Below are 14,253 nucleotides of genomic sequence, written 5' to 3'. Positions count from 1 at the left end.
AGAAAGAGGGTCTGAGACCCCAGAGCAGGAACTCTGAGGTCAATGATTGAAGATGCAATTGTAAGTTCCTGTCTGAGGTCATGAGTCAAAGTAGGAGTTAGTGAAGAATATCTGGGAGACTAGGGCCAGAGGTTTGAAAGGGGTCAGGGTCAGTCTGAGGTAACTCAGAGGTCAGGTTGATTCACAGAGAGGTACAAGAGTTAGAGATAAATATACCAATGGGCCGGGGGTCAAGCACTGGTTTAGAGGTTGAGGACCATCGGTGGGCAGAGTCAAGGGAGAGGCTGAGGTTGGGGGTTGTTTGTTTTTTCTTTGTAATCTTTCTTGGCAGCTGGCCCATACAGTGATCTGAACCGTTGACCTTGGTGTTATCAGCACTAACCAACTGAGCTAACCTGTCGGCCCCTTTTTAATTTTCATTTATTTATTTGTTTATTTATTTTTGGAGGTTGGGGTTTAGACAGTCAGAGGAGCCAGAGTCAGGGGTCAGAATACCTGCTCCTGAGGTGGCGAGCGGAATTCGCGAGTACGTCTTGCGGTCTCAGCTGCAGACATGGTGAAGGCTTTCATAAGGAGACCATAGCGGTCCCGCTGGTTGGCCTGGAGCTTGTCCACATAGCGCTCTGCAAAGGCTGCCAGGGACTCCACACGGTGCTGCAGCTCTTGGTCACAGAAATATTCTAGCAGATGGCACATCTGTGGGAGAACAACCATGCAGTAGGAGGGATGATGATGAGACCACTTGGACTTCCTTGAAACTTTTCTTGCTTCCTCTCCCTTCTCCATGACCCTACCCAGGTTCAGCCACCACCATCTCCTGCGGGGATCCTTAAACCAGCCTCCTCCAAGGTCTCATTCCACATGGAAACCAGGGAGATCATTCTAAGCCAGCATGACTTTACTGCTTGATGCATTTCCACAGCTCCCCACTGCCTCAAGACAAAGTCCAGACTCATGCCCATCAACCCTGTGTCTCCCAGCCCAGATGGATGGAGGCTGGAAAACAAGAACCAACCCACCTGTAACTTCACAGACTCCGGCAACTTCATCTGGAGCAGCCCCTCCTCCAAGCCTTCTTCTTTTTCCCCTTCTGCTGCCTCCTCTTCCTCTTTTTCCTCATCTTCCTTCTCCTGTGCCTCTTCCTCCTCATCCTCCTCTTTCTCCTCCTCATCCTCCTCTTCCTCCTCTTCTTCCTCCTCCTCCTCTTCCTCTTCTTCCTCAGTGAATACTTCAGGCTCAATCATCTTCAGGATCTGCTTCACATCCTCGTCACCAAAGACACCCATCACCTGCAGAACAAAGTCTGTGTCCTTTGGTGTGGACTGCAAGGCCTCCATAATCAGGCCCTGGCCTCACTCCCTAGACCTGCTTCTCCTGCACATGCTAGTTTTATTCCTGCATTGGCTGGATATAATGCCTCCCACAAGCAGGAATGGCATCCACTGCCTTGCTGTCCCCCTAGATTCACACCCTGTGTCCCACCCACATGGCCCAGATCACATAGCCAAGCATGAGCACTTCTCCCTTCACACAGGTAAGTCCTTTCTCCCAAGTCTGAGCTATGTGGCTCTGGGACAAAATATACCCTACACCCGATGGAGGCCCTCATAGTTCCTAACATACATCAGCTGTACCTCAGTAAACACAATGATGTTAACAGTTGGAATTAGAGAGAGTAGATGGAAGAAGAGTAGGGAGAGAGAGAGAGATAGACGACTGAAGGGAGGACTGGGTGGCTGGATGGATGAATCGATAGACGGAATGGTAGAGATTTGAAGGGGAGATGAATGAGTGGTGGGTCATGATGGAGAGATGGAGGAAATGGTGGAAGGATGATGGGTGGACGGATGACAGAAGATAAATGATGTAGAGGTAAGGGGGTAGGTGGATGGATGGGTGTACAGATGCATGAGCAAGTAAATGAGCATATGGGTGAATAGATAAATGAGTAAATAGCCATAGGTTGGAATGGAGTGGATGGATGGATGTACAGGCGTGTGTATGAAAACTTGCATGGATAGATATATGGATGAATGGTTAAACAGGTATATGAATGAAAAAGTACATGAAGTAAAGGATGGATAGAAGGATGGAGAACAGATGGATGGATGGGTGGACGAATAAGTGTGATGGCTGGATGGATTTGTGGGTAGGTGGATGGGTGTACATGCATGTGGATGGAGAGATACATGGGTGAATGGAAAGGTAGGTGGAAGGTGGAGGATTGAATGGATCTGTGGATGGGTGTGTGGATGGGTGCACAGGTGTACAGGAGATGATTCTTGGATGTGTGGAAAGAAAGATAGATTAATAGAAAGATGATTAAAAAGATTAAAAGAAAGATTAATTTTTGGTTGTATGGAAGGATTAATAAATAAATGGGTTGGTGGATAGATGAATACATAGAATGATGCGTGAATGAATGGAAGAACAGATGGACAAATACACTGAAAGTTGGATAGGTGAATGTATGTACAAATGGATGCATATATGGGTGGCGAACATACAGACACAAAGACAGACCTGTGGATGGGAAGATGAGGGTATATATGAATGAATGGACAGATGGGTAAATGGAAAAGTAGGTGGAGGACAGATGGACTGCTGGACGGATGAATGGGAAGACGGAAGAAGAGGAATAAACACATGAACAGATGATACATGAAAGGATGGAAGGAAAGGTGAATGAAGGACGGATAGATGATGGGAGGATAAATTGAAAGGTGGATGGATGGATGGATGGAGAGATGGATGGGTGGTTGGATGCATAAACGGGAGGGGGATCCATATATGCATGGATGGGTTATTTGGAATGCGGAAGAACGGAACAGAGGGAAGCAGGAGAAAGCCATTACCAGCAGGGTAGACACGAGCTTGAGCACGGGCACGAACTGGAACTCCACAGAGCCCCCGACGGGGTCGCGTGCGTGCTGCCCGCCATCTCTCACAGCCTCTCCCAGCATTCTCAGTGCCTTATCTCGCAGGGCCTCCAGAGGGATGCTGGGGCTGAGCCTGGCCGGGGATTCTGCTACTGGCAGGGCGGCCACGAAACAGGGGGGTGAGAAATGGTGCGGGGGCCTGAGCGAGGTGAAGACTCCAACGCCAGGAAGGCCGTGGCGGCGGGGACCATTTTCCACGCTTCTTCCAGGTGGGAAGAGCGTGATGGCGCGGGTCTCAGAGGTGAGGGGCACGATGTACTCAGACAGCATGGAGCGGCGGCTGCGACAGGCACTTTCAAGGTGGATGCTGATGAGGAGGTCGTAGTAGCCCGCGCGCAGCGGGCCGGGCAGGTGCGCGTCCTCCAGGGCGTGCAGCAGCTGCGCCTGGTCCACGTGGCTGCACAGAGCGTGCGCCACGCGGTTGTTGCCCAGCGCGCACACGGCGCGGTAGAGGCGGAGGGTGTGTGAGTGGAAGCGCTGCAGGTCCAGGCGCTCCGACAGTTCCAGGATGTCCATGCACCTGCGGTGGCGATGGGGCGCACAGACAGGGACAGAGCGGGCGGAGGAGGTGGGAGACAGAGAGACAGACCACAGAGAGGCAGAGATGCTTAGGTGAGTGTTGGCGGCTCCAGCAGGGAATCCCAGTGTCCCGCTGGGTCAGGGCTCTGTGAGGGCTGTGGAGCTGGGTCCGACAGTCTTTCAGGGGTTCTGGAAGTCCCTAAGCGCTCTGGGGATGGCCTGGAATACATCTCGGATCTCTGGGACGGCCTGGGACACTGTGGGTATCTGAGAACGTCTGATGACCCTGAGATGTGTCTGGGATCACCAGACTGGGTTTGAACCTCTCTGGCAGGTCTGAGTGCCCCGGTTCTGTTTGAGCTTTTCTAGAATCTAAACTCCACCAGGGCAGGACATTTCTGCCCGTTTTGTTTTTGTTATATTCCCAGCTCCTAAAACAAAGCCTAGCACATAGTAAAGTGCTCAATACATATTTGTTGAATTAATAAATGAATGAATGGGTGTGTCTGGAGACCTGGGGATGGGTCTAAGTCCCGTAGGGCAGGTATGGTCTGAACACCCTGAGTTATACAAGGGCACTTCAAAAAGTTCGTGGAAAAATTGAATTAAGAGATAATACAAATCCTTCCGTGAAGTTTTTGAAGACCCTTCGCATGTGAGCATTATTAGAATGCCACTTCTCCAGGGCATAGTGTCTCCAGCCTCGAATACTGCCAGTCACAGAGAAGGAGTCTAGAGCTATTTGTCAAATGAATGAATAAAGGAAAAAATGAGGCACATCAGAAGCCTCCTGGTGTGAGTCTGGGATCACCGGCCATGTTCAGAGTCCTTAAAGTATTTCTAAGGGCCAGCCCGTGGCTCACTTGGAAGAGCGTGGTGCTGATAACACCAAGTCAAGGGTTAAGATCCCCTTAGTGGTCATCTTTTTTTTTTTTTTTTTAAGTATTTCTAGTGTCCATGTGAGCACATCTGTAGCCCTGGGTGTGTCTGGTCCCCCTGGAGTGGGTTTGAGATCGTCATGGGATATGTCTGAAGTCTCCCTGGGTGTGCCTGAGAGACCCTGTGGTGCATCCAGGCCTCTCTGAGTAATGTCCAGGGCCCCTGGGGTGTACTTGGGGCCCCCTGGAGTGCTGTCTGGGCTTCTTGATGTGGGTCCGGGCTTCCTGAGGTGGGTTTGGGGCCCTGTGGGGTGGGTCCAGGACCCAGAGGTGTTGTCTGGAGTCCCAGGGTTGTGGTGGGGAAAGGCACTGAGTTGAATCCAGACCCCAAAGGGCTTGCAGTGCCCTTCCCACCCCTGCGCGCTGGGCTGGCCCTGACCGGTTCTCCTCGGGGATGTGCAGTGCCATCATGGTCAGCGGCTCCTGGCACTGCACGGCCCAGCCCAGCCGTTCGCCGGCGCGCCGTGTCTCCACCTGCAGGAAGCGGTTGGGCATGCGGCTCCAGGAAACGGGCATCAGCATCTGCATCTCCAGCCGTGGAGGGCACTGAGGGGCTGGGTTCTTTCGCTCGCTCAGGAACATGGCGGCTGACAGCGGCATGATGTTCTTGGGGGCACAGAGGCACATGTGGGTCAGAGTTCCCAGCCTCCCTTTCCCACCACCCTGCTTCTAGGGAGACCTCCCAGATTGCTTCCTCCCCTTCAGCTGCTCTGCCAGCCTGACCTCCCACACCTCCTGTCTGGGGATGCCCCCATTAGTGCCCCCATCACTGCCCTCTTACCTTCTGCTTTCCCAACTCAAACTGGACGACATTCTGGTGGGTAGGCAGGACAAAGATGGCAGGAAACAGCTTTGTGTTGGGTTCCACCTGGCAGGGGAGAAGAGGGCAAGGTGAGGAAGAGGGTGAGCTGGAGGTAGGTTGTATTGATTCTGCACCTCAAACTGTGAGGCCAATCCTGCCGATCCACACTTGGTCATTAGAGGCCCCCAGTGGCTCTGAGGTCGCTCTTGGGCTGCACCACCTCTGATCCAGCCAGGCCAACCTCCTCCGGCTCCTCCAGGACCACCTGTCATCTGGATCTTTGCACACAGCATGCCCCCACCAGGAATGCCTTTCCCATTTCTCTCCCAAGCATACTCATTCTTTAAAACCCAGAAAGAGTCCTCTGACTGCCTTCCTTCCCTCCGATCTTCCCAGCGGAACTCACCCAGCCAGTCCCCGCCACCACAAACAACACCATCTCTGAAGCAGTCTTGCCCAAACCAAACCTGAATCTATCACATCCCTGTACCCAACTCCCAGTTTACAGAAAATACAGGAGGCAGAGGAAAAGGTTAAAATGACACCACAGGGAAGCATCAGCCAGATCCAGACTGTGGGAAATTAGGCCAGCCCTCTCCAGATGTTAATGGGCACACAAATCCCCTGGGATCTTGTTAAAATGCACTTTGATTCATCAGGTCAGGGGAGTGGCCTGTGATTCTGTGTTTCTAACAAGCTACCAGGTGATGCTGACCCCGCTGCTCCAGGGACCATACTTTGAGGAGCAAAGCACTACAGGACAAACAGCCTGGTTTCTTCAACAAATACATTTCAACGACAAAAAAAAAAAAAAAAGAGAGAGAGAGAGAGATGAGGTGGGGTGGGGGGGAAGCTATACATGAAAAAGAAACTCAAGGGACATAGCAACCAATTAAAATATATAACCTTACTTAGATTCTAATTCAAACAAAGAAATGGTAAAAAGACATTTTTGAGATAACCAGAGACATTTGAACACTAACTGGTTATTTGATGATATTTAGGAACTATTGTGGTTTTTTGTTTGTTTGGTTTTGGTTTTTTTAGGTGATAGGGGTATTGTGGTTATGCTTTTTAAATTAATCCTTACCTTTTTTTTTCCCCTTTGGTGGCTGGCTGGTACAGGATCAAACCCTGGACCTTGGTGTTATCAGCACCACGCTCTAACCAACTGAGTTAACTGGCCAGCCCCAATCCTTATCTTTTAATGACACATAATGAAAAGACATGAAACTATATGATGTCTGCAATTTCCTTAAATCGTGCAGTGGGTGTGGAAAGGAAGTAGGTGTAAAGATGGAACGAGAATGGCTGTTAGTAGGTAATAGTTGAAGCTGTGTAGTGGGGACGTGGCAGTTCATTATGCTATTCCATTTTTGGATATTTTTGAAATTCCCCATTTAAAATTAAGTTTTACAAGACCCACCTTAGGTGGATTAGTGGATAAAGATGTGATAAAGCCAGTGTAGTAAAATATTGATGGTAGATTCTTAATAGTAGATATATGGGTGTTTACTGTATAATTCCTTCAATTCTGCTGTATGCTTGAAAATTTTCATAATAAAATGTTGAAAAGAAAAAGGCCACCTTAGGATTCTGGCTCATCCTAGGGGGTTCCCTGATTGCTGAGAGGGTGGTGACTGATGTCACCCAGACCAAGAGGGAATTCGGACCTTTCTCTGAGGCCAAAGTTGTGCTCTGCCTCCTTCATTCTGGGCCTCGGGTTAATGGAAGGTTCAACTAGGTGATCTCCCAGGGACCTCCTAGGGATAGACTAGAAGCTGTTTTTGTCCTGTCTCTCTGGGGTCTGGCCTTGGTGGGGGGGGGGGGTTCCTGGAAGGGTTGTCCTGGGATTCTGGGACATGAGGATGCTATTGCTAAGTTGCTGAGGGCTGGACTCACCTGGAAAAAGGTGTTGCTCTCTTTGCCATTGGCCGTAAAGGTCATCAAGCCAGTGGCTAAGTCCACCAGGCAGCCAATGACAAGATCCGTGTGGCTGATCCGGCCCTGCTGCCCAGGGCTCACAAAGTCCCCACCCCACACCATGTAGCAGTTGCTGCACTTGAGGCTGGAGGAGACAGGAAAGGTTACTGCACGGATCCTCAGCCGAGGAGGAACATGGACACCCCCTTCTCTGAGATCCCAGAATACCCCAACCTCAGAGCCCCATCCCCCTCCACCTGCGGAACTGAGCCCTGCAACCCCGCAGCCCAGACCCTGAGCCCCTCAGAGCTAGAATTCTTAGAGGTTGATGGGGGGTCCTGGAAGGAGGAGAAGGAAGGGGAGCAGAAGGAGAGAGAAGAGAAAGGGGTAGTGTTAAAAGGTGGAGGGCGAGGTGAAACAGGAAGAGAAAGAAAAGAAGGAGAAAATGAAAAAGAAATGGAGAAAGAGGAGGAGGAGAAGAAAAAACAGAGCAGGAGCAATTGGAGGCACATGAACAGGAAGAGAGGAGGAAAGAGGAGGGAAGCTTCTGAGCCAGGAGCCCAGGACTCCAGAGCTTCCTCTAGCTCCGGAAGGTTCCCAGCTCCTGTAGCCAGGCAGCCACAGTGCCGGGGTCAGGAGATCCCACTCCCTCCTGCCCCACCTCTGACCTCCCACCTCCTCACAGTACCCACCCCACCCCACCCCAGCACCTGCTGTGGACGTTGCCTTGTTCATCCCCCATGGTCACGGTCACTGCCCGGACCTTGCTGAGGTCAAAGTTCATGTCATGCTGATGGTAGTCGGGGGTGACCCAGCCTACCCACACACAGCTGGGTTCCTGACCAGCGAAGACTCTCACGGAGTAATAGTACTGGAGACATGAAGGGGAGACCAATGGTCAGTCCAGAAAGACTGGAGGCTGGAGATTGGGGTTCACTGGGACCCTAAGTTGTTTTTCCTGGATTCTCAGGGTCCTCTGGGAGTTTAATAGTAAGTTGCTGGATCTGAGACCCCTCCCCTCCTTCTCCCCAGGCTTATGTCTCTGTTTCTGTGTCTATTGACACATTTCTAGACTCACGAATCCTTTAGCAATATTTTGTGATACCCCACATGTGGGTCCCTCCCCAGGTTACAGCAAAATAATAAAGAAATAATAGCTCACTAATAGTCCTAAGGTCTTTACAAAGACTAACTCACCTCATTCTCACAACCACTGTATCAGGTGGGCACAATTTTTTATCCCCATTTTAGTAATGGGGAAACCATAGTGCTTCCATAGAAGGGAAGGAACGGAACAGTGAAGTGACTTGCCTAAGTGGCACCTAGGTGGCCCGTGATCCTAACCACTAAGCTATCTGTCTTATAAAAGATTCCAGATTTGGGGAATCCCAAAACTATATTGTGATAATTGTGAATTTCTGTTCTCAGGAATATATTAGAGTTGCTGCTAAATTGGGGGTATTGGGTTTTTATGGGGCAACCCAAATGTTGGGGTCCCTAGCCTGTGTTGGCTTATCCACTGGATTTTGGGGTCCCTGGGAGTTCTATCAGTGTGCCTCATAACTCCACTGTGCTCTCTGCTATTTTAAAGCCACTAGTTATATGGATTTAGGGGGTTGAAGGAGTAAATCAACATGTGCTGTATTTTGTGAGTCTCTAGCATATACTAAGGTATCCCCGGGTATGGACAGTTACTGGGGATTGCAGCACTAAAGGTGGACTTTTGGAGTTCCCGTGCCATGCCGGGGGTGCCCAAAGTTGAGGTTCCCGGTGCACACCGTGGTGGTGCTGAGGATGAGCTCAGGGTCATCCCGGTTGTCAGCGGGCACCACGTCGTGAGGGAGGCGGGGCATAGCAGGGGTGGCTGGTGGCTGGGTCATCATGGCAGCCTTCTTGGCCTTGAATAAGAACCTGGTGGTGGCAGGAGAGCCTGCTATGAGAACCAGCTCCCAAGCCCCGCCCCCAGCCCTTCCACCGCAACATTCATGTCCCCCCGAGCCATCCTAAGTACACCCACTTCCAACACCCACTCTAGAAGATGGCAATTCCTGGCTGCCCAGCCTAATTTCATTCTGGAGGTGCTGTGCTCTGTGCTGTGGACACTGGGCCACCCAAATTTAAAGGTGCCTTCTGGGAATATGAAGGGTCCTGTTGGGACATACAATGTTCCCCCTAAATTGGCATTTCTCATAGGGGAGCTAAATGCACTTGGGAAAGGAATATTCTTCATTGTGTGGCACTGTCTTGTACGCTGCAAGGCATGTAGAATCCCTAGAGTCCCTCAGCAGCAGCACTGGCCCCCAAACTGTGATGACAAAAATGCTCCATCACTTCCAAACAGTCCCCAAGAGACACAGAATTACATCCCATTGAAAATCACTGCCGTAATAGGGGAAAAGCAGGTCTAGTTTCAATTCAACACTTTCTGAGGGTCTCCTCTGAAGTTAGTTTTTGGGGGTTACATTTGAGACACAGGACCCCAATTGAGAAGACTACTTGGTGTTCATTAGGATACCCTGGGATATAGTAAACTCTCCCAAGTTACTGAAGTCCTCTTTAGTGTCTGTGGATGAAGTCCGCTGGGTGAAGCCCTTTGGGGCCCACCAGGTACTCAAGGATAGAGTTCTCCATACATAGAGTAGGGTACCCCAATTTTATATTCTCAGAAAAATTAGAGCATCCCAGGGAAATAATGTAGCTCATTTGAGACATGATAGGCTCTCTCAGTATTCTGATTCCTCTTAGCGTGTATATAGGGCCACTTCAGATACAATGGGGATTTCTCAAGTTACTGAGGTTGCCTAATTGGGGGTCCCAAGTTAGACTCCAAATTCCACCTTTGACTCACCCTCTCTTCTTGTTCTTCTCTGTGGTCGCATCCTTCTCATTCTCTGCCCTGATGGGCTGGGCCTCTACCCCAGCCTGGGGGGTGCCCCCAGGCGCCCCCTCCTTGGCAGTTCCCTCTTTGCCCCCCTCAGCCTCGCCCCAGCGCCCAGCTGAGCGGCGCAGGTTTTCATAGTCAGGGTCGGGCTCTGCTGCTCGTGCCTCGTCCTCAGCGGGAGGCTGCAGGCCAGGGGAGGCCAGGGGGGTGGCCCCTGCGGTGCAGCGGAAGTGCTGGTGGAACTGGACTGGAAGGCTCAGCCGGAGAAAGAGCATCTCCACCAGACTGTTCTGGGAGCCCCAGGTGCGGTGGGTCAGGCGCAGGCAGGGAGGTGTATCCACGGTACCATCCATGCGGGCCACCTGCAGGGGTCAGGGGACAGTGGGAAGCGCTGAGCCAGGTGGGTGGGCTAGGCCAGGCCATTGGTCCTAAACCTGGTTACACAAAGAGCCACCCTTAGGCTTTAGAGGACCTGTGTGAGAATTAGTCAAAGATGCCCCCTCCTCTGAGCAGATGCAGCTCCTGGTGGGGCAAGCAGCTTGGCCATGGGTGCTTTCAGCCCTCTCTCAGCCTTTTCTGGGCACTTTGTTTTGTGGCAGCCCCAGCAGCCCCAGTCATACGCTATGCACAGGACTCAAAACCTACCTATGCACAGGACTCACTCCAGACCAAGTCATCCATCCATCCATCCATCCATGCCACAAATATTTACTGAGCACCTACTGTGTGCTAGGTACTGTTCGAGGTCCCGGGAACATATCAGTGAGCAGAACAGACTGCCCTTCTGGTCTCTTAGGGACACCTCTTGGGGGAGCAGTTCAGAAGAATCCGAATCTTGTAAAGGCTCCCCAGGTGAATTTTTGTTAATTTTGTTGTATGTGGAAATATAACACTCAGAAAAGTGCACGTCATAAAGTGCACAGTATGAGTTTTCAGAGTGAATGCACCTGTGTGCCCAGCACCCAGATGGAAAAACAAAGCTGGCTGGTTAGCTCAGTTGATTAGAGCATGCTGTTATAACACCAAGGTCAAAGAGTTTGGATCCCCGTACCAGCCAGCCACCAAAAAAAAAAAAAAAAGAAAGAAAGAAAGAAGCGCCGGCCCGTGGCTCACTCGGGAGAGTGTGGTGCTGACAACACCAAGTCAAGGGTTCGGATCCCTATATAGGGCTGGCCTGTAGCTCACTTGGGAGAGCGTGGTGCTGACAACACCAAGTCAAGGGTTAAGATCCCCTTACCAGTCATCTTTTAAAAAAAGAAAGAAAAGACCAAGCCACTCAGGAGCTCCTTCAGTGGCCTCTTTTAGTCAAAGACAGTGAGGGACTCTGCTGAGGGAAATGCACCAACCTGGCCTGAGTAAGGGCAGGAGCCGATGGAGGGACAGATGCCTGTTCCTAAACTCTGCAGTCTTTCTCTCTCCTCTCTCCCCTCTTCGTTCCTTGACGACAGTCTACTGACAGTTCTCCTTCATATGGCTCGTGTGCAAAATAACTAACAACGTCTCTGAGTTACTCTTTCACAATAACCAACTTCCCGATTGAGCACACCACAGATTAGCTTTACCTGTTCTCAAACTTTCTATGAATAGGACCCCAGAGCACGTGCTCTTTTCTGTTTGGCTTCTTTAATTTGACATTACGTCTGTGAGATTCCTCCACGTGGTCGTGTGTATTTCAGTTTATTCATCCTCACTGCTGTCTAGCATTCTGTTCCTTGGGTTGAGATCATCTGGCACTGGTAGGGCTTAGGAAGTTCACTTCTACTGCACCATCTTGTCCCGCCTCAGCCACCTCTCTGGTCTTTCTACCTCTACTCTCGCCAATAGGGACCTTTCCAAAACTCAGATCTCATTCCCCTACTTAAAGTCCTTTCATTTTTGCATAGTCTTGAAATAACTCCTCATAAATCACTTATTAATTACAAAAGGAAAAAACAGTAACCTTACAGTGGAGAAACCTGGCAGGCTCCACATCAAATAGTCAAAGTTAACCATCAGTAATAAGACAGCAACTTCATATGATGAACCAAACAGGACACAACCTCAGTTCTGTGATGTTCCTGCAAAATATGCATATATGAACCTAATCACGAGGAAACATCAGACAAACCCTAACTGAGGGACATTCTACAAAATAACTGGCCTGTGCTCTTCAAAAATGTCAGCATCATGAAAGAAAAAGAAAGACTCAGGGACACTATACACAGAGACTAAAGAGACATAACAGATAAATGCAACATGTAATTCTGGATTGGATCCTGGACCAGAAAAAAAAGGCACACAAATTATTGCCACAAATGGATGAATTTTTTTTTTTTTTTTTTTAAAGATGACCGGTAAGGGGATCTTAACCCTTGACTTGGTGTGGTCAGCACCACGCTCACCCAGTGAGGGAACCGGCCATCCGTATATGGGATCCGAACCCGGGGCCTTGGTGTTATTAGCACCGCACTCTCCCGAGTGAGCCACGGGCCGGCCCCAAATGGATGAAATTTTAATATGGACTGTGGATTAGGTAACAACATGTACCAAGATCTAATTTCCTGATTTTTGTAACCTTACTGCAGTTTCGTCAGAGCATAGCCTTATTCTGAAGAAACGCACATTGAAGTCTTTAGGGGTAAAAAGGCCCAATGTCTCCAACTTACCCTCACGTGATTTAGAAAAAATATACAGAAAGAATGAGTGTGTGTGTGTGTGTGTGTCCTAACAATGCCATGGATGGGAACACTGAGTCTCAGGGACAGTCATATGCCCAAGGTCACACAAGAGGTAAGAGGGTAACTCCGGGTCTATCTGAATGTAAAGTGCCAGTTGAAGCTTAGCCATGTGGGGTTCAAGTTCTCCCCAGACTGAGAAAAGGACTATCACTTTGGTGTACATAGGGTAATTATGGTCAGGATCTGACCTCGAGTTTAACCTTGGGGAAAGACACCAAAGTCCAAAAATTAAGATGCTTTAGGCGGCCAGTTGGTTCAGTTGATTAGAACTCAGTGTTGTAACACCAGGGTCAAGGGTTTGGATCCCCATACTGGCCAGCCACCAAAAACAAAACAAAACAAAACACTAAGATGTTTGGATTGACGAAGAGCTATTAAAAACAAATAAACTAAAACAAAAACAAAAACACCCAACACAAAGATAACAATTAGTAAAGAAGGTGCCAAAATGTACCCAGGTATTTACATTTCTTTAAACCTTGTTCTAGGATCTAGGACTGGAAATTTCCACTGGGATCACTTACTACAGCTTCTCTTTTCTTCCGTCCCCCATTTTATTTTATTTTATTGTTTGTTTTATTTATTATTTTGGTGGCTGTCCAGTATAGGGACCCAACCCCATGATCTTGGCATTGTAACACTGCACTCTAACCAACTGAGCTAACCGACAAGTCCCTTTCCCCCATTTTATAGGTGAAGCACCTGGAACTCAGAAATGTTGGGGTTTACCAAAGATATACCCTAAAAGGCAGCCTTGGGAGCCCAATATCCTGACACCCCTCTCTACGCGGTTTGTGTGCTAACACAGAAGGAAAGGAGAAACTGAGGGAAGAGAATACTGGGAAGAGTCTGGAGGCAGATCAGAAGGCACTGAGTGGGATTGGTTCTCACCTCATAGTGGGGGTGTTCAAGAGGCACAGCCTGAAACTGGGGAAGGCTTTTGCTGAACCAGGTGGTGACTGGGCGCTGCATGTTGATGGCGAATGGCTCAAAGCCTTCCTGGAGGCCGCAGATGGCAAAGAACCGGAGGGAGCTCACATCCTGGCCCAAGTTCAGGTGACCCACCTGGCCAGGTCCCAAGCTGCAGACGGGCAGGAAGCCTGGTGGGAGAGGGTGGATGGGCAAGGGTGAGGGTAAGCGGGCAGGGCAGGGGCAGCATGGGGAGGAGGTACTGTGGAAGGGATGGGAGAGCCAGAGGGAGAGGGCAGTGTAGGGTTAGGTGAGATGAAAGAAAACCAAAAAGGGCATGTGAAGGGTCTCGGCCCTCACCATCCCCAGTCTCAATCTCCCGGAAGGCTGTTTCAGAGCCTGAGTCAGACATGAGGACCTCGCCATTGAGGGTGAAGATAATGGTGTTCTCTGTGAGGTCAATCATACAGCCAACGACATCGCCTGACTGCCAGGGGCGCCCGAATGGCTCACTGCCCAAGTGCCAGCGCTGGCCCTGTGAGGAAGGCCACAGAAGACAGTACAGAGAGACAGGTAGAGAAATGGAGAGATATGGAAGCTGGGAGAGAGAGACATGTGAAGACAC

General features: G+C 50.0%; 1 protein-coding gene across 3 annotated transcripts in view; it reads right to left on the bottom strand.

Annotated features, from left to right (window-relative positions):
* The window catches only part of RYR1 (ryanodine receptor 1), a 115,654-nt gene that overhangs the window by 75,070 nt on the left and 26,331 nt on the right, over nucleotides 1-14,253 (bottom strand). For all 3 annotated transcript variants that reach the window (XM_063112129.1, XM_063112130.1, XM_063112131.1), the window contains 11 exons: nucleotides 13,989-14,163; nucleotides 13,611-13,819; nucleotides 9,970-10,364; nucleotides 8,900-9,032; nucleotides 7,832-7,992; nucleotides 7,101-7,266; nucleotides 5,178-5,264; nucleotides 4,776-5,002; nucleotides 2,856-3,459; nucleotides 1,020-1,289; nucleotides 496-696 (listed from right to left, as the gene is read on the bottom strand). In XM_063112129.1, the coding sequence (XP_062968199.1) occupies nucleotides 496-696; nucleotides 1,020-1,289; nucleotides 2,856-3,459; nucleotides 4,776-5,002; nucleotides 5,178-5,264; nucleotides 7,101-7,266; nucleotides 7,832-7,992; nucleotides 8,900-9,032; nucleotides 9,970-10,364; nucleotides 13,611-13,819; nucleotides 13,989-14,163 (2,628 nt within the window). The remainder of the gene's footprint in view (nucleotides 1-495; nucleotides 697-1,019; nucleotides 1,290-2,855; nucleotides 3,460-4,775; nucleotides 5,003-5,177; nucleotides 5,265-7,100; nucleotides 7,267-7,831; nucleotides 7,993-8,899; nucleotides 9,033-9,969; nucleotides 10,365-13,610; nucleotides 13,820-13,988; nucleotides 14,164-14,253) is intronic.

The sequence above is a fragment of the Cynocephalus volans genome, chromosome 10 (assembly GCF_027409185.1).
Source record: "Cynocephalus volans isolate mCynVol1 chromosome 10, mCynVol1.pri, whole genome shotgun sequence".
NCBI lineage: Eukaryota > Metazoa > Chordata > Mammalia > Dermoptera > Cynocephalidae > Cynocephalus > Cynocephalus volans.
The sequence above is the reverse complement of the archived record's forward strand: the minus strand, read 5'-3'. Positions and strand labels throughout refer to the sequence as shown.